This window comes from Neolamprologus brichardi, chromosome 14 (assembly GCF_056152115.1).
Source record: "Neolamprologus brichardi isolate AB-2024 chromosome 14, ASM5615211v1, whole genome shotgun sequence".
Lineage (NCBI taxonomy): Eukaryota > Metazoa > Chordata > Actinopteri > Cichliformes > Cichlidae > Neolamprologus > Neolamprologus brichardi.
The window spans coordinates 2,402,501-2,428,904 of record NC_142117.1 but is presented as its reverse complement, the minus strand read 5'-3'; the positions used below and the strand labels follow the sequence as shown (position 1 = coordinate 2,428,904).

Here is a 26,404-nt window from a genome sequence, read left to right as displayed (position 1 = left end):
GTGCGAACAGCTCATATGAATTTCAAAGCAGTTCTACAGTCCAACACTGGTCTCTCAATCTCCCGTTGGAGAGCCGCGAGCTTCGCCATACTTGCATTCTGTGATGTTGTCATTTCTTGTGCTCAAGGAGCCGATTTCTGAGAACTCACGGCAGTTTGCCTCCCCGAGATGTCATCCAATTTGCGCACGGAGATGTTATTCCGGGCTAGCCCTTCCGAGATGTATCCAGTCTGCAGTCAGAGATCTTATTCTGAGTATTCACAGCAGCCGTAGCCTCTCCAAGATCTTATCCCTGCTGACTCAATGAGCCCATTTTGAGAAACTCACGCCTCTCCCATCGTTTCAATCCCATCGGGCAGCCTTGTGGGGGTTTGAACAGCCGGTTCCGCTTTCTTAATTCTTCGATAAGTCAGGGCCAAGCCAGCTCCGATCAACCAGAACCCTGTTACCATGGTTCCGAATAGGTAGATATCTTCAGCACTCAGGCTCACCCAAGCCCAAACTTCTCGTTGAGAAAGGGGTGTCAATTGCATTTAGGGACCAGTTGATCCAATCCATAATTCCTCTTTTAGGTTTTAGAGAACAGACTGTGAGAGAGTGTTCCAGGGAAAATACAAAAGAACACGAGACTAGACAAGGACATAAGCAGGTAAGATAAGGGAGAGGAGAAAAAGTGCGTCCGCCTCGTCCGAGAGCCAAAGAAGACACCTTGCATTTGGACAAATATATGTATATATATATATATATATATATATATATATATATATATATATATATATATATATATATATATGGCTGCAGGACCATAAAAATCTGTCCCCACAATCAAGTGATGCTTCAGGTGGGAGCTCACTGCAGCTTTTACTTGATGCGTTTTGCCATTCTATTTCATTTGTAGTGGCTCTATGGGATATTTGTGTATGTGTACTTGTCTATCCCCATGTCCCTATACACACCTGAACTCCACCCACTCTAAAGCCAGTGGCTGATGCTCCATGATGATGGCACACAGTGGTGAAGCGTCCTGGAGCAGACTCCACAGAGCTGGAGCTGCCTCCCAGCCGTTGGTCATAGGTACTCTGATGCCTCCCCGGGCGCGCCGACAGGTAATCCATGGCCAGCATCATGTCCACTGGCAGTGGCAGTGGACCCACTCTGTGGTGTCTGAGGGGGTTCCCCAATGAATTGTTTGTTCACCATCTGCTCCAGTGATGTGAGCCTTCAGTGGGGCCATGTTGTAGCCACCATGTTGTTGTGTCAAAGAGCCGCTTGTCATAGGCAAACGTCCAGTTCTCCGGGCCAGTCCATCCCTCACAGAAATGCCTGTGATCATCCTCCGGCCCGGAGCCTAAGCAGTCCACTACTGCTCAGGGGACATCTTCAAAGCTGCTCCTTGCTGCTATGAGCCATTGGAGAGCTGCCGTGGCAGTGATGGACCGCTGCCTGCTGCCACTGCATGGCCTACAGCTTGGCCACCATCCGGCCCAGCACCTCAACTGGCTGGGCCGGTCGAGGGTCCACCATACCATGGCACGGCACTGTTTTGACACCAATTCAATTAAATTCAATTCAATTTTATTTATATAGCGCTTCATGATACAGAGAAAAACCCAACAATCATATGACCCCTATGAACAAGCACTTTGGCGACAGTGGGAAGGAAAAACTCCCTTTTAACAGGAAGAAACCTCCGGCAGAACCAGGCTCAGGGAGGGGCGGGGCCATCTGTTGCGACCGGTTGGGGTGAGAGAAGGAAGACAGGATAAAAGACATGCTGTGGAAGAGAGACAGAGGTTAATAACAGATATGATTCAATGCAGAGAGGTCTGTTAACACATAGTGAGTGAGAAAGGTGACTGGAAAGGAAAAACTCAATGCATCATGGGAATCCCCCGGCAGCCTACGTCTATTGCAGCATAACTAAGGGAGGATTCAGGATCACCTGGTCCAGCCCTAACTATATGCTTTAGCAAAAAGGAAAGTTTGAAGCCTAATCTTAAAAGTAGAGATAGTGTCTGTCTCCTGAATCCAAACTGGAAGCTGGTTCCACAGAAGAGGGGCCTGAAAACTGAAGGCTCTGCCTCCCATTCTACTTTGAAATACTCTAGTAACAACAAGTAGGCCTGCAGAGCAAGAGCGAAGTGCTCTAATAGGGTGATATGGTACTACAAGGTCATTAAGATAAGATGGGGCCTGATTATTTAAGACCTTGTATGTGAGGAGCAGGATTTTGAATTCAATTCTGGATTTAACAGGAAGCCAATGAAGGGAAGCCAAAACAGGAGAAATATGCTCTCTCTTTCTAGTCCCTGTCAGTACTCTTGCTGCAGCATTTTGGATTAACTGAAGGCTTTTCAGTGAGTTTTTTGGACATCCTGATAATAATGAATTGCAGTAGTCCAGCCTGGAAGTAATAAATGCATGAACTAGTTTTTCAGCGTCACTCTGAGACAGGATATTTCTAATTTTAGAGATGTTGCGCAAATGGAAGAACGCAGTCTTACATATTTGTTTAATATGTGCGTTGAAGGACATATCCTGGTCAAAAATGACTCCAAGGTTCCTCACAGTGTTACTGGAGGCCAAGGTAATGCCATCCAGAGTAAGAATCTGGTTAGATACCATATTTCTAAGCTTTTCAGCGCCGAGTACAATGACCTCAGTTTTATCTGAGTTAAGAAGCAGAAAGTTAGTGGCCATCCAAGTCTTTATGTCTTTAAGACATTCCTGCAGTTTAACTAATTGGTGTGTGTTATCTGGCTTCATGGACAGATAGAGCTGGGTGTCATCTGCATAGCAGTGAAAATGTATGCTATGTCTTCTAATGATGCTGCCTAGGGGAAGCATGTATAATGTAAACAGAATTGGTCCTAGCACTGAACCCTGTGGAACTCCATAATTAACCTCAGTGTGTGAAGAGGACTCTCCATTTACATGCACAAATTGGAGTCTATTAGATAGATATGATACAAACCACTGCAGTGCAATACCTGTAATACCTACAGCATGTTCTAATCACTCTAATAGGATATTATGGTCAACAGTATCGAATGGTGCACTAAGGTCAAGAAGGACAAGCACAGAGATGAGTCCACTGTCAGAGGCCATAAGAAGATTATTTGTAACCTTCACTAAAGCTGTTTCTGTGCTGTGATGAACTCTGAAACCTGACTGAAACTCTTCAAATAAACCATTCCTCTGCAGATGATCTGTTAGCTGTTTGACAACTACTCTTTCAAGGATTTTTGATATGAAAGGAAGGTTGGAGATTGGCCTATAATTAGCTAAGACTGCTGGGTCTAGAGATGGCTTTTTGAGTAAAGGTTTAACTGCAGCCACCTTGAAGGCCTGTGGTACATAGCCGATTATTAGAGATAGGTTGATCATATATAAGATTGAAGAATTAATCAATGGCAGGACTTCTTTGAGCAGTTTTGTAGGAATGGGGTCTAAAAGACACGTTGATGGTTTGGAGGAAGTAATTATTGAAGTTAACTCAGAAAGATCAATTGGAGAAAAAGAGTCTAACTTAACATCAATGGTACTAAGAGTAGCTGTAAATAATATTACATCTGTGGGATGATTATTGGTAATTTTTTCTCTAATGATAAAAATTTTATTTGTGAAGAAGTTCATGAAGTCATTACTAGTTAACGTTAAAGGGATGGTTGGCTCAAAAGAGCTCTGACTTTTTGTCAGCCTGGCTACAGTGTTGAAGAGAAACCTGGGGTTGTTCTGATTTTCTTCAATCAGTGACGAATAGTAAGATGTTCTGGCTTTGCGGAGGGCTTTCTTATAAAGCAACAAACTATTTCTCCAGGCTAAATGATGATCCTCTAAATTTGTGACACGCCATTTCCTCTCCAGATTACGAGTCATCTGCTTTAGGCTACGTGTTTGAGAATTATACCACGGAGTCAGGTACTTCTGATTAGAGACCTTAGTTTTCACTGGAGCTACAATATCCAGAGTCGTACGTAGTGAGGAGGTGAAATTATTAACAAGATGATTGACCTCTGTTGGGGCAGCGTTCAGATAGCTGCTCTGCTCTGTGTTGGTACAGGGCATTGACGATGATAACAGTGGGTGGATTATATTCTTAAACTTAGTTACAGCACTTTCAGAAAGACATCTGCTGTGATAAAGTCTACTCTCCACTGCTGTGTAATCAATTATTGTAAATGTAAATGTTATCAGGAAATGATCAGACAGGAGAGGGTTTTCAGGAAACACTGTTAAATGTTCAGTTTCTACGCCATATGTTAAAACAAGATCTAGAGTGAGATTAAAGTGGTGGGTGGGTTCTTTTACATTTTGAGAGAAGCTAATTGAGTCTAATAACAGATTAAATGCCATGTTGAGGCTGTCATTTTTAGCATCTACATGGATGTTAAAATCACCCACAATAATTATTTTATCTGAGCTCAGAACTAAATCAGATATAAAGTCTGAGAAATCAGACAGAAACTCTGTGTAAGGTCCAGGTGGAGAATAGATGATAACAAGTAAGACTGGTTTCTGAGTTTCACAGCTGGGGTGGACAATGTTAAGCATCAGGCTTTCAAATGAATTAAAAGTCTGTCTGGGTCTTTGGTTGATTAATAGGCTGGTGTGAAAAATTGCTGCCACACCACCCCCTCGGCCTGTGCTTCGAGATTTCTGGTAGTTAGAATGACTCGGGGGTGTTGATTCATTTAAACTAACATAATCATCCTGCTGCAACCAGGTTTCTGTAAGGCAGAGTAAATCGATTTGTTGATCAATTATTAAGTCATGTACTAACAGAGACTTGGAGGAGAGAGACCTAATATTTAATAATCCACATTTCACTGTTTTACTCTTTGGTTCAGATGTGGATACTGAATTGTTCTTTCTTTGTGATTGTTTATGTTTAAGTTGTTTGTTGCTGGTTTTTAGTTTGTTTTTTGTCTTTTTGGAAGTTGACACAGTCTCTATAGAGATGGGTTTTTGGGGGGGGTAGCAGGAGGAGAGAAGCTGCAGAGAGGCGTGTAAGACTGCAACTCTGCTTCCTGGTCCCAACTCTGGATAGTCATATTTTGGGGGGTTTAATAAATTTGTCCATATTTCTAGAAAACAGAGCTGCTCCATCCAAAGTGGGATGGATGCCGTCTCTCCTAACAAGACCAGGTTTCCTCCAGAAGGTTTGCCAATTATCTATGAAGCCCACATCGTTTGTGGGACACCACTCAGACAGCCAGCAATTTAAGGAGAACATGCGGCTAAACATGTCACTCCTGGTCTGATTGGGAGGGGACCAGAGAAAACTACAGAGTCCGACATTGTTTTGGCAAAGTTGCACACCGATTCAATATTGATTTTAGTGACCTCCGATTGGCGTAACCGGGTGTCATTACTGCCGACGTGAATTATGATTTTACTGAATTTACGTTTACCCTCAGCCAGCAGTTTTAAATTTCCTTCAATGTCGCCTGCTCTGGCCCCTGGAAGACAATTGACTATGGTTTCCGGTGTCTCTAGCTTCACATGTCTGAGAACAGAATCACCAATTACCAGAGTTTGACCAGCGGGTGTGTCGCCGAGTGGGGAAAAACGGTTAGACACATGAACGAGTTGGTGGTGTACCTGGGGCTTCTGTTTAGGACTATGCTTCCTCCTCACCGTCACCCAGCCGCCCTCTTTCCCCAGCTGCTTGGGGTCTGCCGGGGAACAGCTAGCGGGGCCTACGCTATCTTTGGCTGCACCAGCTACAGGGGCCTGGCTATGATAGAACAAGGAACCTTGCAGATAGTGTTGCAAGATGAATGACCTTTTATCTGCACAATTTCTCCTTGCAGCAGATTTTCAGCTACACACCACATCCTGAACCCACTGCTCCACCCCTGCCCTGTAGCTATGCCACAGACCACACCCCGCCACAGAGGTCCAAACACCAGCTCTGCTGCACTGAAACCTGTGGACCTTTCTCCCAGCATTGGGAAGACAATTGGCAACCCCTCATCCCACTCTCTTCTTATCTCAAGGCAAAATTTCCTCATCATGGACTTTTGATGCATTTGACAAAAATGCTCAAGTGCCTCAGGATGGACTCTGTGACTCACTGGATTGTTGATGCTTGATGGACAGTGACGTGTGAACATTTCAGACATGAATCTGGATCCTTGGTCAGTTTGAATGGAGTTTGGCGAAATGCAAACTGAGAAAAAAAGGCTTTGATTTTGAAAGTGGAATAGCCTCGGAGAAGCGTGTGGGAGTGCACATTAGCTACACAGTCAGGAGTAAATGGCTGAAAGGTGACATATGTGGAAAGAGCGGCAGTTCCTGGTTCTGTCACCTTTTCATTGATGTAAACACGAGGACCTTCAGCACTTGGGTTTGCAGTCGACAGATATTTAGCCATATATATACTGTGCTTGTGTCATATCTGTCCTCTCAATTTTAATAGCATTTTAGTTTTCACCCAGTCATTCTCACTATTTACCCCCCATACACCCATATACACCAACACATGGGCCAATGGGCTACTTTTAACCAGTGTTGGGTAAGTTACTTTAAAATAGTAACTTAGTTACATTACTAGTTACTTCTATCAAAAGTAACTCAGTTACTTCAAGTTACTTGTTACTTTCAAAGTAACTAGTTACTAGGGAAAGTAACTTTGGTTTTACTCAGAATTCTCTTGTTAATGTGTTGCTTCCATAACTTTGCCAGTCTTCTAGCTTGCTTACTTGCCACAAGTGCACTGTGCCACCTACCAATAGAAAGGAAAAGATAATGTGCATATTTCCACGAGAGAAATCCCACGCCTGGACCGTCATTGACTGCTGCCATGATTCTAGCCTACGTCACAGCGTCATGTGCGCCTTTTACATCCAACACAAAAACTGCAGTCGTGGTGCTTTGATTGTACTCAGAACTCGGAAATTCTGCCTTCTGAATAGGAAGATGTAGGCAACTACAGACTGCAGATGAGCTGCATACAGGGCTGGACGGGGACAGAAAATTGGCCCGGGCATTTTGACTAGAGACTGGCCCACCATTATAGGAAAAATCATAAAGCCTTTGAATGAAAACAAACGCTGTTGTGACAGTGATGTACACTGTTTTGATGGTATATATGCATCAATCTATCAATCGTTTGTTGTAAGATTCAGATAATTATTTTTTAAAAGCTAGACATTTTAAATGAGAATAAGAAAGAAAAGTATTTCTTTGTGCCCCCCTCTCCCTGTTAATGCCCTACCTGGCCCCCCTGGCAAAACTTTGCTAGATCCGCACCTGCACAGTTACCAGCTGTCAGCTACCTAAAAAAGGATCCTGGGGTTATCTGTCTCTCAGAAACAGTTCATAACTTCACTTCAACTCATTCATGTCACCTAAAAGGTAAACCTGTTTCTCCATCACCTGTTCAGCTCTGATGATTCAGTAAGGACATCACCTGGTTTCATCTTCATGTTTCCCTCTCACCAGATAACCAAACCGACATCATGACCAGCAGCTCTACAGCTGTGGCTCCAGCAAACATCAGCTGATACTAGAAAGTAATATTAAATAAATTCTAACAACAGCTGATCAAGCTTAAACGTGCTGCTGTTGTTTAACGCGACATTGGCTGGTTTCCTCTTTCTGGCGCAAAGTGGGTGATAAACAAACAAGAGAGCCGATCAGCTGATCATTGATCAGTTTTCATAATTGAAGTAGAAACAGGAGAGGGAGGGGAGAGAGAATGAAAGAAGGAGAGGCAGCTGTGCAGCAAAGACACAGAATAAATCTACATTTGTGTCTTTTTCAATGTAGCTGAATTACAGGACAAACTGTTCCTTTTCACCTCAATACAAAACGCTTAATATTTTCTCTGAATACCAGACGGGACGGTTGGCAACTCTAATAACTTATGAACAAAATAAAGTTCAACATCATTCATAGCACCCACCCAGCTGTATAGAAACTCCGTCATGCTAGCTAGTACGCAGTAAGGAAAAAGTTAGCATAACGAAAATAAACTCCACCTAAACTTGGTTTATATCTGACCCAGATAGACTGCAGGTCATAACTTCTTACCTGAAGTTCAGTTCACACTTGGACCGGCGGCCGCCGCGGGTCCTGCGTCCCCTTTCCCTCATCCACCTGCTGCCTCCACCACTTGCTAATGTTACTGAATCTGTGGAAGCTCCGCGATAGCCACCACACGAAGTAACGAGTAACGACCGTATCTAAATCCCAGTAACGACTAATGCGTTCCTGATTTTGGCATAATAACTAGTTACCGTGCTCGTTACCACAATAATAACGTAGTTACTGTAACGCGTTACTTAATAACGCGTTAGTCCCAACACTGCTTTTAACACAGACAAGCGGGGAAGTGGTCTTACACGCTGTCTGGGGCTGGGGTTTGTGGTAATCCCCTGATCTGTTGTTGCACTCTTTCCAGCTTATTACACAGAACTACCACAGGTAATTGAGTGGTACTTAGAAACTTATTACGTTCTTGTTTCCCTCCTTGTTACCCTACCATTACCACTTTATCACCAAGCTGTAATCTGTAAATTACAGAATTCATTTTAAAATCGTATTACTGACTTTTAAAGCTCTGCCTCGGGACGCTCCTGTCTGAATCTGTGATCTTTTAGAATGCCACGTTCCCTCTTTGCAGCCTGAGATCATCTAATCAAAGGCTGCTAGTAGCCCACACAGATTTAGTCTTAGTGCAGTTCTGACGTCAACCAAACCAGTGGTTTTATTTATTATCCTTATTGCTCTTTTTTGCAGAATGTATATTATAAGAAGACCAGCAGGTCTGCAGTGTGGTTTGAGGAATACTCTGAGAAAATGATACCTGTCATGGAGGAGAAGAGAAACCACCCCCCCCCCACACACACAAAACCAGCCACTTCTGGTCCTCTGGGCAACCTGCAGCAGATTGCCAGGTGACAACGAGTACTGGTTCTAGCTCTGCTCTCACATACAGCTGACACAGGCTAGGACTGAATCAGGCTGTGGGCTCCATACAGAAGAGAACCACACCTCTAAAGTTCACAACAGGCACGTTAATCCAGGATTAAGCACAACAGATGGAGGCTGAGTAGAGCACTACTCTGAGCTGTATGTCAGGGAGAACGATGTAGCTGAAGAAGCCCTGAACACCACTGACTGCATGTGCTAATGCAGCTGGACAAACCCTCATCTCAAAGAACTCAGCAAAACCCTGCCTCGCGTCTGGCAGAGAATCTGGGAAACATGACATTCCTGCTGAGGTCTGAGAGTGCTGCAAAGGGACTATCATCATCAAACTGCGTGAAATCATTTGCCTCTGTTGGAGGGACGGTTGTGTGCCGCAAGATTTGATAAAAGCCAACATAGTCACACTCTGACATAACAAAGATGACGGGAGCAACTGCAACATTTCTCTCCTCACCATCTCTTTACACAAGTTTCTCTGAAAAGCCTTAACTGTATTGGCAGAGAGTCTACCCACAACTGCCGTTTGGACTGTGTGCCAACAGGTCACATGGTGACAGCTGCAGGAGAACAGGGACAAAAGGCAGGGAACAATGGTGGCCTGTTCAGAGCCTTCATAGCTCTTACAGATATGAAAGAAGATTGGATGTCCTCCAAGGCTCTTCAGCATCATCAGGTCTTTTTATGAAGACATGAAGGGTAGTGTTGTGTTTGGCTATGTCAGGGCTACACCCTTGCATCCACCCTATCTGTAATATTCTTTGCAGTTCTACTGACGCATAGCTTTGAATGTGCTGCAGAAGACATCAACCTCAGAAGCTGGTCATACGGCAAACTCTCCAGACTAACATCAAAATACAAAGTTTAGCTGAAATGCTGATGGTGGAAGTAAACACTAGTTAATATGTTGGAGAATAGCTGTGGTAAATAACATGGGCGCACACTCACAGCTAAAAGTTCAGTGTGTGATGAGCTGAGTCCTGGATTGCACCACCTGTCATTTACAACACTGCAATCACACCACCTTTCTTCTAACTGCTCAGCTTGAAGTCTTCTGTTAAACATATACTTCGTTTGCATAAGTTCACCTTAAAAAAATCATTCTACATGATTGTATTGGCATTTTTACATTTTGTAAGCATTTACAGTCATGCACAAAGGTTTTGGCGGTATCACCACTAGCAAAACAAAAATTCGAAGTCTTTGAACTGTGCGACATACTGACGATAGATCATCACTAAATACAAACATGTGAATAATAGTCTCAATAAAATGAAGTGGCAAAGTGTATGAAACACAAAATTCATGCAAAAACCCTTTGGCCATGACTGAACAAACTCAGACAAACTGTGAGAATGTCGACTTTTTATCCTTTGGATTGTGTGTGCACGACAAGGTCAGAGGGCATCAGGGAGAAAGTTCAAATAGCCTGATACATGTTTAAATAAATGTTTACTGCCCGTGGAACAGACCGAGGAAGGTTTATGTCTGGAAAAAGTGTTTATAATCAAAGGTCAAACTCTTCTCACCAAGCTCATAAAGATGTCAGTGATTTTGCCAGCAGTTGGCAGTAGCGTTTTTTGCTTAAACATCTCTATGCATGGTTTCAACAGTCACTGCTGGAAGGAAGTTCTCAAATGACGGTAATTCGTTGTTGGGGTCACTTTTGTCCATGAAAACATGTAACACACATCCAGAGGTTTGGAGTGCCACAACTGTCAAACATTAAAATAGTTTGGCAATGTTTGGCTTCAAAACTCTGGAAATATTTATGATTGACTTATGTGTCACGGTTCTGGGTCAGTTTCTACCCAGTATTTTGAGTTTATTATGTTTTGGTTTAATTTTGCATCAGGGATTGTTTTCTTGTTCTCTTGTTGTGTTAATGATGATGATGATGAGTATGATGTTTATTATTAGAGTTTCATGTCTCTGTTTATTTGTGTTTAGGATTTGTTCTTCGGTTGTGTCTGCTTTGTATTGGTCTAGTTCCATGTGTCATTTTCTGTCTGTCTCTCAATGTCGAGTCTGCGTCTTAGCGTGATGGTTTCTTGTTCCTGTTTTATTGTGAAGGTCTGCGTCTCATGTGAGTGTGTTCAGTTTTACCTCTCGTCTCGTTAAGGACTCCCAGCTGTGTCTCCCACCTGTGTGTAATCTCCCTGTGTTTCTCTGAGTGTATTTAGGTCGTGTCTTCTGTGTTTGTAGTTGCTGGTCCGTCTGTGTATCCACCATGTTTCATCCGTGTGTTCCCTGCCGTCACCATCTTGTACCGTCGTCCACCTTGCTTCATGTTTGAGTTCTGGTTTGTATTCAGTAGTTTAGTTGTCTCCAGTATAGTTTAGTGTGATCTCTGTTTCCATTTTTCCACTGGCGCATTGTGTTCAATAAACCACCTTCACTCCTCCACTACTGCCTGCGATTGGATCCTCATTTATCATTTTCCACACGGCTCATCTCACTCGCCGTGACATTATGATTCTTTACCAAAAATAAAAATTGAAGAAACAAAGTGCAAAAAACAATTTGTCTCACTGACAAAATAAATGTGGCCATGACTGTAATCTCCGTTGCAAACACTCGACTCTAGAAATAAAATGCTTTTTTAGATGAACCACTCTTCTCTTAAGTCTGATGTTTTCCTCTTAATTCTTTCGGCGCACTCACCAGCAGCTTGCTGGACCCTGGACAGGTTTGTCACCAGAATGTTTAATAGAAATTTAAAATATTGTCGTACTGTAAAAATGCCTTCAACTTACTTTCTTTAGTCAGCTTACACATTAGAACAAGTGATGGATGGAATCAAAGGTTGGGAAGTTTAAAAAGAAAATATTAATATATATTTTCAAGATTCTTTATTTGTCACAAACAGAGTCATACGAGTACAACACAGTGAAATGTGTCCTGAACTGCTCCTTTGACTGTGCAAGACTTTATAGACAGTAAGTAAATTAAATAACACAAATCTGGAAATTTGAAATGAACATTTTTAAAATTGTACATTGTGTGAATGGAAAGTGTTTTGTGCCATATTAGCACAGCAGTAAAAAGAGTAGTGTAAACGGTACAACAGTGAGCAGTCTGCAGAGTGACCAGTGTAATGTACACAGTAGTGAAGAAGCCTGATCAGTGTGGCAGCGTGTGACGTAATAATGAATCAGATATGACTGTGAAAGTTGAGGAATGATTTAAGGTCCTGTTTCAGTCACTTATGGATGCTATGAGGGGGGCGGGGGCTCTGATTCAGGACTCGACGGCCTGAGGAGAGAAGCTCCCCTTCAGCCCTTTCTGATTTGACCCTGATAGTGTGGAACCTCCTGCCTGATTGCTGAAGCTGAAGCAGTTTGTTACTGGGATGGGACGAGTCCTCTAACATCTGAGCTGCTCTGGACCAGCATCTCCTGGTGTAAATGTCCTATAGGAACGGGAGAACAGACCTGCAGCAGCTCTGAAGAGCTTTTTGGTCCTGAACACAGATATTCGTATACCAGGATGTGATGTTTTGTGTGAGGATGCTCTTCAGAAAAAACAAAATGTGTGTACATATAATGACTGATTTTTATCCCGTTCTGGCAGCCATTCTTCCTTGTCTAAACAGTTTGAACTTATTTAAAAATTGTTGCAAGAAACAAGCTGATCTGACCATCCCTGCATTTTTTTTAACCAAAGGACACACCAAGTAGAAATAAATAAACTGTATAAAATGTCAGGTAAAGGTGTTCAAGATTGTGAAACAGTTGTGGTATGGAGTACCGTTACCGTCATCTTCCAACTTCTGTAAGAAGAAAACTGATGACACGCATCTCCCGCTGTCGTCTGTCAGCCTTCCTTCACTAAAGTCACAAACAGCAGGACGTCTGCATCCACCTGCAAATGCATTAAATACAACATGGTTTACAATAACATTAACAATGCAAATAACCAAAGTGATGCAGTGATGTTCACACAATAAATGTGGGGTTCCTGAGTCCATAAGAAACAGATACCATTAGTAAAAATATATATTTTTTACAACCTTGTTTACAACTTTACTTACAACCTTTGAATGTCCGGGAACGAAGAGCTGCTGGCTCTTAAAACCACAGAGCTTTACTCCCTCTCTCAGTTGGTTGAGTGTTGGGATCAGCAGCACCAGTGCATGCAATGGAGATAATACTTTAATTCATTCTGAATGAAGACCAAATATTTATTGATACTTTATGACTGCTTTTGTAAAACAAGCAAACAATTAAAAAAGAATGAAAGAAAAGGTATTGTTGGACTTTTTGTGAGCATGCTGCATCAGAACAGTTTCTTATGGTCTCATTCATTCATGAGCAGTATTAGTTTTCTTCTAACATCCAGAAGTCTGCACGATGTGTTTCACGGTTAAACGTAACATGACCGAAACACCAACACCCCACACAAATCTGATGTTAATCTGATTTTATCCACACTGGTCCACACCACCAACAGTTCAAAGCCATCGATTATCCAGGATCAACTGTCTTGGCTTAGTTTGCACGGTAACCAATCAGGTGTTAGACAAGCTGCAGTGGCAGCGTTAACCCCGCCCCCCTGACTTTGATAACAGTAATTAATGAACACAGCCGCAGCGCCAGGAGCGCCAAAAGGAATTAAATAAATACGCCATTAAATAATTAATTAAATGTGTTATTAATTAAATACAAGTGGAAATAAAGAAATAATTTATTCATTTTTTAAATGAAACGAATGGACATTCAATGAATTTAGAAATATTTATTTAATCAATTAATTCCAATCCTAATTAATTAATGGAACATTTAATTAATGATTGAATGCAGTTTGTAATGAATTCATTGACTCTATACATATACAGAGTTACATGATGTGAGTCAGCCTGTGGTGCAGTGTTTCATCTCTTTAAAACAACACAAACAATATCAACATCAACAAACCACTACAAACCTGACGTTTCCATCGTATATGTTACGTTACATCAGCATAAATGACAGATAGATTTCCCTTTTTAGAAAATGGTGCACAGTAATATCTATTTTCATTTTTGCTGCAGTTTATAAAAATTAATATAACAGCTTTTTTGAGGGATGTATGTTTGACGTTTCTGTAACTAGAAAACTGTGACACTTAATACTTACATGTGGACTGAATACATATTATACAGATTTTTACATTTGGGATATAACAGTTGTCCTGATGGTGTTTGAAAGTTGAAATGCTCCAAAAATGCCACAACAGCATGTAAAAATGTGACAGAAACTCTGGTGGATTTGTTCTATGTTAGGTGTAAAAGGGTTAATTTAATTGTATTTTCATGCTTTGGCATTATGGTTAAAAACTATTATATCAATATGGAACAATTGAACTGAACTGAAACAAAAGCAAGAGAAAGCGAGCGGGTCAAGAGTACGATGAGAAGGAGGGAGGGATTTAGAAGGAAAGAGACAGAGAGGATACAGAGGGAGGCGGGGGGTGAGTGCACATGGAGCATGGTTTTAGTTCAGTGGAGTGAACTGACAGTGGAGCTCAGAGGGAGAAATATTTGGACTTAACTTCCAGCAGCGTGGAGGGACACTGGAAGGCTTCTGTGAGGTAAATGCACCGCTCACCGTGCTGACTCTGCACACGGAAATGAAATGGAAGTTTCTGTGATTTCTTAACAAAGCTTTTATTTCTATGTGTCAACAACCATCAAGAGGTTAGCAAGCTTTAGGATGAGAGGTTAGCAGTAAGTCGGGGGGGGGGGGGGGGGGGGGGGGGGGTGCTGGGGAGCTTCCAGGCTCTGTCTTAAATCAATTCAAGAAGTGTCAGCTGCAGTAACGGCAGCTGCAACAAGGCCGTGTTGTGCATCCCCACACAGGAACACATGTTCACTTTCTGCACTGAAGCATTGCTGCACTGTTACATTCATACACGTTATAATAGTTTGAGAGTGCATCATATTCTTTCAACATGTGGACTGTTAAAAAAGACGCTTCAATTGTGGCATTAACAGTAAAACAACAATAATAGACACAGAAACCCTGTGAGCCACATTCCCAGCAGCTGATAACATCTGTGTGATTAACCTCTTTCACCTGACAGGATATTTATTTGGTTCTTCTATGGAGCTTTTTCATTATACCTGAGCTCTCAGACTGCTTCCCTCATTTACACAGGATGTTTGTTCTACTGTCTAAAACTCACACATTCACACCCCGATGGTTCCCTCGGAGAGCAGCTTGGGTTTCGTATCATGCCCGAGGATATTAGGCATGAAGACTGGAGCGTGGACTGAACAGGGATCAAACCAACAACCTTCCAATTAGTAGATGTCATATTTGAAAAATTCAGGGCATTAAAAATGAAAGCAACTTGAGCTGCACTTTAAATCTCATTTAAATGTTGAAAAGTTACACAATTATTGTAAAGTCCAAGGCAGCCGTCCATTTATGTCCCTTTTATTTAAAAACATGTGTTCACTCAGAGAGAATCCATAAGACACTGGGAGAACACGGAGTAGTTTCAAACCCAGGACCTTTCTCCTGTGAGGCGACAATGCTAACCGCTGCACCACTGCACTGCCATTAGTGTAAAAGCTTGATCCTGAACCTTTAATTAGTATTAGTTTGTCAAGGAGCTCCTCTGTGTATCAAAGTATTCTGGAGTTAATTCTGCGGCCATCTGTCCGTCAGCTTAAGCTTTTCCCAAATCGGGTCATGCAGTAGGACAATGAGCCCAAGCATGCCTACAAATCTACAGCAAACGGCTAAAAAGAGAAAAGAATCAAATCAAGTCTAAACTTCAACCCAGCTGGCATGATGTGTCAGGACCTCAGGTAAGCTGTGGATAACTGAACGCACACAAACCCGAGCAGCGTTTTTCATTTCAATCAGGTTTGTGTAGAGCCAAATCACCTCAAGATACTTCATATTGTAAAATAAAGACCATACAATAATGCAAAGACCCCCCCCCCCCCTTCAGAAAAACAAAAAACAAACAAACAAAAACAGAAATATTCAAGTGCCAGAAATGTACCATTACATCAAAGTAAAGAAAGTTTCCATAATTAAATTACAGTAAATGTCCTCATGTGATGATAATTTAAATATGGTTGTTTTAGTTTTAAATTTACACAAAATATTTTGTATTTTAACAGATTTTATATAGTAAATAAAGTTGAAACAATGAAATGACTAATAATATGGTCAAATACATTTACATAGACCTAATATTGCAGAAATGCGCTGTTGTTGGGTTTTATTATGAAATTTAATGTAAAAAAAAAATCTTGTACTTTTATTCCATAATTTAAGTCAAAATACTTTTATTAAACTAGTAACTGGGTTTAAAAATGACAGTAATCTAATGTTCATCTTTGTGCATATGAAGTGTTTAATGGGTTTGTCCATGTATTCTATGATGGATTCAGCCTTTTACAATAGCCAGAAAACGGTATTGTAATTATAATATAGTTTGTTACAGATTACATCAAGTAAATACTAATGGTGTGAATATTGAAAGAGCTGACTCCAGACCATCACACTTCCTCCTCCGTGTTTGACAGTCCACTGTGGAACTGTCCTTTCACCCACTCGACGGCGTACAAAGATCCCGTCTGATGACCCGAAGATATCAAATTTTGATTTATCAGACCATAATAGTGTTCTTCAAGTTACTTCAAAAAAGTAATTAGTTACTTATTCTCCAAAAAAGTAATCCCATTACATTACTGATTACTTATTTTCAAACGTAATAGTTACTTTATTACTTAGTTACTTTTAAAAACATGATGCACAACCTGTAATAAAGCAACAGACCTTCCAGCCCAATTCTATTTTTCTGCATAATCCATCATATAAGATGTAATCCAACAGAAAGCCTCTTCCTAAAAATGTTTTATTAGTTTTAATCTTTGAACTTTGAGCACATCGAGCAAAAATGTAATTATATGCAACATCTCTGACTTGTGTTCAACATTTAAAGCTATTTTCTGCACATTCCAGCAGATAAAATCTAATCATGTTTTAAATAGATGCAAGTAAAAAAAAAGAAATCTTAAATCTATTGTCTGTGTTTATCAGGAGTGGGGCGGGTGGAGGTTTGCCCACAGTGGTCATGTCAGTGGGAGGATCCGGGGGTTTCTCTGTGAGTGTCACGTTCCTGTGGCAGCGTGCTCGCTGCTCGCTCAGATTTCAAGTTTCATTTTTCGCTGTAAAAAGACGTTTTATTCCCACGCAGAGTGAACGCCAGACACTAATGTTTGTGTCACTTTTTACAGAATCAAACTCAAAGTAATCTGATTACTTCCACACTTTAAACGCTGCATGGTCGTGCTCTCTCCATCACTCCATATGATCCATTGTTGATCTGCACACAGCAGTTACCACGGACGTCGCACACTCGTACGTCATTTTCATGAGACACTCTCACAAACAAAATCACGGTTTAGTAACGCAGCGTGCGTACGGGAAAGCAACAGTAATCGAATTACTTATTTTTGCAATAGTAATCCCTTACATCACTCATTACATGAAATAAGTAATCAGATTGCATTACTCTCCGTCTCTGGTCCATAGTACCTTCTTCCAGTCTTCAGTAGTCCAGTGTCGGTGTTTCATGGCCCAGACAAACCTCTGTCTTATTCTGACGTCTTCTTTCTTTCTGCAACTCGTCCTGTCAAACCTGCAGCTCGAAGTTTTCTCCTCACAGCTAAAACTGAGACTTTCTCACTACGACCACTATGAAGCTGCTTGAAGCTGTTGTCCTGTGAGCCGCCATCACACAGCTGTTAACTCTCAGAAACTTGTCCTCTGATTGAGTCGTGTCTTTGGGTCTGCAGACCTCCTCCTGTCACAGTTTGTTTCTGAGCCTTTGATGCTGAAGGATCTGGACTCACTGACACTTTGACTTTCTTTGCAGTTTCTCTGTAGGACAGACCGACACTTATAAGTGTTATGTTGGTCTGTCTGTCTTCCACTGTTAATCTCACGATTTTGTACCAACACACTACTCTCAGCAGTACTGTTCAACTGATGCTGACGAGGGCACCACAGTGTGTTCCAGCACTGCTATTTGCAGACAGAGGGGGGTGGAAGTAATGCAGAAAATCCAGAAAAGTTGAAACAGCTGTAGGATTTAGTAGCACCAGCTTTCAAGGCTTGCTCAGCCTCCATCGCTGCAGAACAGCTTTAGGTTGTTAACCCACGCTGCGTTCCCCGAAAAAGTCCTTTTGTCTAATTCTGAAATGTACATTATTTTTCACTTTATCTTTGTTTTTAACCTCTGGCATTTCACCACTTAAATTTGTACAATTTTAATTACTGTGCCTTAATGTTTTAATTATTACTAACAAATAGACCACAACAAAAAACAAACCCTAACAATCTGATATTAAAAAAGAATAACTTATTCAAAAAAGTTTTTAATGAGCCATAAAAAACAGAAATGAAAATTAAAAACATTAAACCCTAAATTTAGAGTCACACTGAATGTGGAAAGTTCCCCTGATGATTCAGGCTCCCAGAGATGCTTGAACAGCAAAGATATGTTTGAATCTGAGTGCAGTTAATTTCAGGTAAAGTTTAGGTTAACTGTGAAACGGTGCACAGGTGGTCTGGCTCTACCAGGACGGCACGTCCATAGATGCAGTTGCAAGAAGGTTTGGTCTGTCTCCAAGCACTGCCTCAAGAGTGCGGTAGAGATACCAGGGGACAGGCTATGACATGAGGAAAGCAGAACAGGACTGTGGAAAGGCATCGACTGTGCCTCGGGGCCAATGCCTTCATGTAAGCAGGAACCGAACAAACCCAGCCATAGCTCACAGTCAGCTCCATGCGAACTGTGTGAGATTCCCCAGAGAACAACAGAACTGGCTGGTCAGCTGTTTACAGTGTTCCTCGTCCCTTTATCATCTTTTTGCTTTGATTTATCTTGATGAGGCATCTGTTGAATTCAATTTAAATAGAAAAATCCGAAGAATGGTATTGAGTGACTAAACATCAGCTTTACATTAATATATTGTTTTATATATCACCAATGACCGCAGCAAAACAGGGGGAGTTTGCAAACTGCATGTTTGTGGTGTGTCATGGTGAGGACACAAAATCAGGACTCAGACAAAAGGGTAACTTAGCCGAGGGTAGAGTCTCAGCTTCTGGTGGCCGGTGCCAAAAAAGTGGCATAGCTCTGTCCTCCTGTGGGCCCACCACCCACAGAAGAGGCCGTAGTTTGGTGCTTACTAGACTTAGCAGTCAGAGGCAGAGGTTCTGGCACTCTCAAAACTAGCTTATGGTACATGTAGTGTGGTGCAGAAGGAGCTCGAGCTGGTGCACAAGGTTGGAAGATGCTGACTAGATATAGTCTGGCTCACCTCAACACAAAGCTCCAGTTTGGTGGAGAGCAGTTAGACTCTCTTCCACTGTGCAGTTGTCCAGGGTTAGGTATACCTGCAGCCCCTTGGCTTTCCCCAGTGGACAAAAGAGTTGCTTCCCTGCATCTTCAGGCTGGAACAGGCTCTGGCTGTTATTTGTGCCTATGGGCCAAATGACAGAGTGCCAAGTGTTGTTAGTCACAGGGTGGGGTGCTGGAGAGTGCTCCAATCAGAGTTATAACACCGACTGATTTCATGAGTGGATTATTCTGCCATAATATTCAGTTAAATAGGGTTGGACAGCTTTCACATTTGAACTTAAATACTGGTGTACTGTGAGGGGGGCATCACTGTTGCAGTTCTGCTACACTAAAATATTAAATGCTAATGTTGGATTGTTACTGGTTATAGTTGTGTTATATGAGGTACAATGACTAAAACCTTAGTGTGTGTTTGTTTATCAAAAAACAGCATTCAGACACAGCATTCAGCGTTCAGACACTGCCCCTCTGACGGAGAGTACAACAATGTGAGCGTAGGTGTTGTTATGTATTCACTGTAAGTCTGTGAAGCAGGTGCATGAAAAGACTAATCAGGTATTAACATCACCTCCCGCTTGTATTTAATGGTTCAAACAAGGCAAAATGAACTGCTTTAGAAAATCATTGAGACAGGAAGGAAGGGAAAAAAGAAAAAAAATATGCTTACATAAAAAAAAGTAATCCCACTTAAGTAATAGTACTTAAGTTTTAATAAGATAAGTAAAAATGTATGCTGAGACCACCCATCTATCCATTTTCTTCTTTTAATGCAAAACAAAGCAAACAGAATTTAAATTGGCAATAAAACATTAAAATGACAGCACCAGTGATTCTGATGTGTGATTAAGATTTCCTGTATGTGTCCTTGTGCCAGTGGATCTGTGTCACAGCAGGTACTACCTGTCCAATCAGCGCTGCAGAGCAGTGTCAGGATCACAGGTGGGATAATAGTTTGTTCTCTGAATTTGTCTCCACTAAAGCTTCAAATGTAATATAGCGTTAATAGAAGTTTGTAAGTAAATATAAGTAACAAAAGTGAGACTTTGTAGCTGAACTGTTTTGTCTACATTATAATGCTGCTTTTTAAACCTGTTCTTCCAGGCGTCTCTGCTGAGGAACTGAGGAGAACACAAGGTGGTTCTGCAGTCACAGAACAGGACCAAACACATGGTCCAACAACCCCAGGCCAACCAACAATGATCTTCTTGAGCAATGACCGTATATGAATTATCTGGGAATACAGTGGAATTCTTGCCCAGTCCGTACCAGCAGGTCAAATCCAGCTTTGGATGTTCATTCTCAACCTCAAACTAACCCAGTTTGTTTTTAACATTGCTTTCCCTTTTTTTGACAAACACATTCACTGATGATAACAAAGAGATATGTCACTATATTCCTGGTGGGATCCTGCTTGTTATTGGACCACTCCTCCCAAATCCCTCTGCAGACTTCCCTCCACAACAGAACTAGCAGGGGTGCCATTACATTATTTGGTGGAGGGAGGAAAAATCTGAGTTTGAGGCCTTCTTTGGGGGAAGTTCCATCAGTGGAGGGCAAGAGGAGATGGCGGAGGCAGGGTAGGTTGGGAACTCACCGGATTAAAAGAGGATGGGTGTGGAACCAGTTCTTTGTCCTGGAGGAGTACATGGGATCTGAACCTCAGTATGTTGGAAAGGTAAGTGAAACAAAATCGTTATATACGATCGTTATATACGCTGTTACCAGATTATTTTAAGAGAGCTTGTGTGTACTCTGTACTTGTCTTTAAATCCAAACAGCAACTTTACCAACATTACTGACTCTTTACCTTCTGTTAATTTTAACAGAAAAGACCTGATGTTTTTAGCTCGTCCATGTTGCTTCATTTTTACATTTTGCTGCTTGGAGCTCGCTTGTACCAGGAAGTGGATTTGAATGAAATCTTTAGAAAATATCCAGATAAGGCTAAAATATATGCTTTCATTTCAAATGCTTTGAGATGTTTTATTTGAAATAAGAAGAAAATAAAAAGGCATGAAAACTAAAAAATCTCACAGAACTAATATCAGAGGAAAACTATCAAATCAGATAAAACTTTGTAGTGTAACACAGTAAGATACTTAAAAATGAGAGCAGATTTATTTTATCATTTTCCTTTAATGGAAATGGTCCTCTGTGGCTGAGTGCATCAATCTGGTTACCAATAGAACAAGCTGATTTTAACACATTGCTTCATTACAACATAATGTAGTATCAAAAGGTTGCACCATTTCTTGTCCCAGTGAAATTTGCCCATTTCTAAGCCTTGTTTGGTAACGGTGCAGCTGAAGGTAGTGTAGGCCCCGCTAGCTGTTCCCCGGCAGACCCCAAGCAGCTGGGGAAAGAGGGCGGCTGGGTGACGGTGAGAAGGAAGCATAGTCCTAAACAGAAACCCCAGGTACACCACCAACCATGTGTCTGTTTTTCCCCACTCGGTGACAAACCCGCCGGGGGTCAAACTCTGGTAATTGGTGATTCTGTTCTCAGACATGTGAAACCTTCTGGAGGAAACCTGGTCTTGTTAGGAGAGACGGCATCCATCCCACTTTGGATGGAGCAGCTCTCATTTCTAGAAATATCGACAAATTTATTAACCCCCCCAAAACATGACTATCCAGAGTTGGGACCAGGAAGCAGAGTTGCAGTCTTACACGCCTCTCTGCAGCTTCTCTTCTCCTGCTACCTCGAAAAAAACCCATCTCCATAGAGACTGTGTCAGCTTCCAAAAAGACAAAAAACAAACTAAAAACCAGCAACAAACAACTTAAACATTTACAAAGAAAGAACAATACAGTATCCACATCTGAACCAAAGAGTAAAACAGTGAAATGTGGATTATTAAATATTAGGTCTCTCTCCTCCAAGTCCCTGTTAGTACATGACTTAATAATTGATCAACAAATTGATTTACTCTGCCTTACAGAAACCTGGTTGCAGCAGGATGATTATGTTAGTTTAAATGAATCAACACCCCCGAGTCATTCTAACTACCAGAAACCTCGAAGCACAGGCCGAGGGGGAGGTGTGGCAGCAATTTTTCACACCAGCCTGTTAATCAACCAAAGACCCAGACAGACTTTTAATTCATTTGAAAGCCTGATGCTTAGCCTCGTCCACCCCAGCTGTAAAACTCAGAAACCAGTCTTACTTGAAAACTAACCTGACTCCGTGGTATAATTCTCAAACACGTAGCCTAAAGCAGATGACTCGTAATCTGGAGAGGAAATGGCGTGTCACAAATTTAGAGGATCATCATTTAGCCTGGAGAAATATTTATATATACATTATACACACACACACACACACACACACACACATATACATATATATATATATATATATATATATATACACACACACACATACATACTTTTATGTATTTATTCATCAAGATAAATCCAGCCACTTCGCTTCGGATTTGAATACAGATTGTTTAGATTACAGTTCTGCCTAACCAGCTATTGGCTGATATGTAGTTAAAGCTGTAGTGCTGTGTGTGTGTCTATGTGTGTGTGTGTGTGCGCATTCCCTCTTCTGGAGGATTTGTGCTCCTCCCACTGACAGCAGGTGTCTCCCCTCATAATCAGCTTTGCGGGTTTTAAAGAAGAAGAGGGGAGCTAATAGGGCTGTTAGGCAGTGTTCACACTGTGTGTGTGTGTGTGTGTGTGTGTGTGTGTGTGTGTGTGTGTGTGTGTGTGTGTAAGAAAACTACTGATTGTCGTGTTACTCCCATTGGGGAGGGTGTGCACTGAGTGTGTTGTTTAGCAGCAGATGTCAGTGGACTCTGGTCGTCAGTTTGTATTACTCTGCTTTCCTTCGGATCTTTGATCTTTGCTCTTTGTATATACCTGTCAGCACTTATAGTGCTTCCCCAGATGTGCAAGTTGTCAGTTACATAGGCGTTGATGCGCACCAGCTCCCCACGCCCCCCCATCAACACCACCACTGGGTATTAAGCTGAATAGTCCCTCTCCTTTGTAGTCTTCCAAAGAGAATTTGAATTTGTCTGATCACTGAACTATTTTCCACATAAGCTTTGTACCAGAGCAGACGATGGTATTTCTGGATAATGTTGATGTCTGACTTCTTGTTACCACAGCAGAGCTGTAAACAGCAGACTGCGTTCAGAACTGATGCTGGAATAATGCTGACGGCCTGACGGCTTTCAGTATTGGTTTTTAGCCTTGTCAAGATTCTTGGACTCTTTATGTCATTATGTACGGTAGATGATGTGATTTTTAATGTCTTTGATGTCTATTTTAAATGATTCAAAAATCATTTTTAGGCAGGATTATTTCAGATTGGTTCACTTCTGTCCATCATTACTTACTTATGATTTCTTATAATTGTCTCATTATAAATATTCTATATGTTTTCCTGTTGAGAGAAGAAACAATTCACAGATAAACATATCATGTTTTTATCATTGCATTCGGTTGATTTACATTTTACAACTTTTTCGGACATGTGGTTGTAAGTGCACTGAGGTGATGGTTTATTAGCTTGTGTCGCTCTGAGTTTCATGCATGAACTGTTTTTGTCTGACACAGTGATCAGTGTTTGGAACTTAAAAGTGTGCCTCAGTACTGGGCTACCCCCGCTCTGTAACATCGTCACATTTCTACTGCAGCTGATCGTTGAATATCTAGGAGGGACTTCATTCCACAAACTGACTTGTTGCAACTTATTACAGTTTATTACGGCAACATCTTAGCTGACTGGTTATTAATTAAACTACAAAAGGTCTAAATAGATCCTCATTGCAATGTTTGGAGCCCACCTGTCAATTAGTTGTTGACTTTCATATTAATATTTGAACCCCTTTTAGATAAGTGTAATGCAGTAGAGCACAGTAGAGCACAGTAGAGCTTGTTTTGAAAATATTTGTTGACTTTATATTTATTATGGATGATTTATTTGGAAATAGTGTTGGTTAGTATAGTTATTGTAGTATTTATTCTACAAAAAAGAGATTATTCTGTTGAATGAGAAATTATGTTGTTTAATAAATTGTATTATCATTAGGCGTGGGACTCAAATAAAACAAATAATCTAATTAATTAGAGGCTTTATAATTAATCATCTCAGTTAATCACATTTAATTGCACAAGAAAATATTCTTGTGCAAATGTTTTTTTAAATTTAAAAGGGTTTTAGTGGGCGACAGAATCAAATAATAAACATGGACATGAATATTGGAAACTGAAGCTCTTTACATTTCTGGAAAAAAAAAATCCCTGGGCAGGCTTAAAAATGAAGCGCTGTTTTAAGTACTTTAAGTATATTTTCAAAATGGCTTTGTTTTTAAATGATAATAATAATTTCAAGATAAGTGAAGTTTAATCTTCTTAAAAAAATAAACATAAAAGGTTATTTGAGCAGCTTCACCTTTAAACTCTGAGTAACCTGAGCCAACATTATTTTGTACATTAGGCTAAAACAGTGAACATAAAACATGTAGCTCCGGCGGTAGAGCATCTAATGATTGGAAGGTTGGTGGTTCGATTCCTGGCTTCCTCCTAGTCTACATGCCAAATATCCTTGGGAAAGATACTAACCCCCTGTTGCTCATCCATCGTACAGTGGGGCAAAAAAGTATTTAGTCAGCCACCGATTGTGCAAGTTCCCCCACTTAAAATGATGACAGAGGTCAGTAATTTGCACCAGAGGTACACTTCAACTGTGAGAGACAGACAAAAAAAAATCCATGAATTCACATGGTAGGATTTGTAAAGAATTTATTCGTAAATCAGGGTGGAAAATAAGTATTTGGTCACCTCAAACAAGGAAAATCCCTGGCTCTCACAGACCTGTAACGTCTTCTGTAAGAAGCTTTTCTGTCCCCCACTCGTTACCTGTATGAATGGCACCTGTTTGACCTCATCATCTGTATAAAAGACACCTGTCCACAGCCTCAACCAGTCAGACTCCAAACTCCGCCATGGCCAAGACCAAAGAGCTTTCGAAGGACACCAGGAAAAGAATTGTAGACCTGCACCAGACTGGGAAGAGTGAATCTACAATAGGCAAGCAGCTTGGTGTGAAAAAATCAACTGTGGGAGCAATCATCAGAAAATGGAAGACATACAAGACCACTGATAATCTCCCTCGATCTGGGGCTCCACGCAAGATCTCATCCCGTGGGGTCAAAATGATCATGAGAACGGTGAGCAAAGATCCCAGAACCACACGGGGGGACCTGGTGAATGACCTGCAGAGAGCTGGGACCAAAGTAACAAAGGTCACCATCAGTAACACACTACAACGGCAGGGAATCAAATCCCGCAGTGCCAGACGTGTTCCGCTGCTGAAGCCAGTGCATGTCCAGGCCCGTCTGAAGTTTGCCAGAGAGCACATGGATGATACAGCAGAGGATTGGGAGAATGTCATGTGGTCAGATGAAACCAAAGTAGAACTTTTTGGTATAAAATCAACTCGTCGTGTTTGGAGGAAGAAGAATACTGAGTTGCATCCCAAGAACACCATACCTACTGTGAAGCATGGGGGTGGAAACATCATGCTATGGGGCTGTTTTTCTGCCAAGGGGACAGGACGACTGATCCGTGTTAAGGACAGAATGAATGGGGCCAAGTATCGTGAGATTTTGAGCCAAAACCTCCTTCCATCAGTGAGAACTTTGAAGATGAAACGAGGCTGGGTCTTCCAACATGACAATGATCCAAAACACACCGCCCGGGCAACAAAGGAGTGGCTCCGTAAGAAGCATTTGAAAGTCCTGGAGTGGCCTAGCCAGTCTCCAGACCTCAACCCCATAGAAAATCTGTGGCGGGAGTTGAAAGTCCGTGTTGCTCGGCGACAGCCCCAAAACATCACTGCTCTTGAGAAGATCTGCATGGAGGAATGGGCCAAAATACCAGCTACTGTGTGTGCAAACCTGGTAAAGACCTATAGTAAACGTTTGACCTCTGTTATTGCCAACAAAGGTTATGTTACAAAGTATTGAGTTGTATTTTTGTTATTGACCAAATACTTATTTTCCACCCTGATTTACGAATAAATTCTTTACAAATCCTACCATGTGAATTCATGGATTTTTTTTTCACATTCTGTCTCTCAC

The 26,404-nt window shown here is 41.4% G+C and overlaps 1 protein-coding gene across 1 annotated transcript in view; it reads left to right on the top strand.

The window, feature by feature from the left end:
• Nucleotides 1–20,556: 20,556 nt before the first annotated feature.
• LOC102788393 (cadherin-12-like) overlaps nt 20,557–26,404 on the top strand; it is a 30,752-nt gene continuing 24,904 nt past the window's right edge. Inside the window, exon 1 of the mRNA XM_006806192.2 lies at nt 20,557–20,983. Within this exon, the coding sequence (XP_006806255.2) occupies nt 20,675–20,983 (309 nt within the window). The 5' untranslated portion in view covers nt 20,557–20,674. The remainder of the gene's footprint in view (nt 20,984–26,404) is intronic.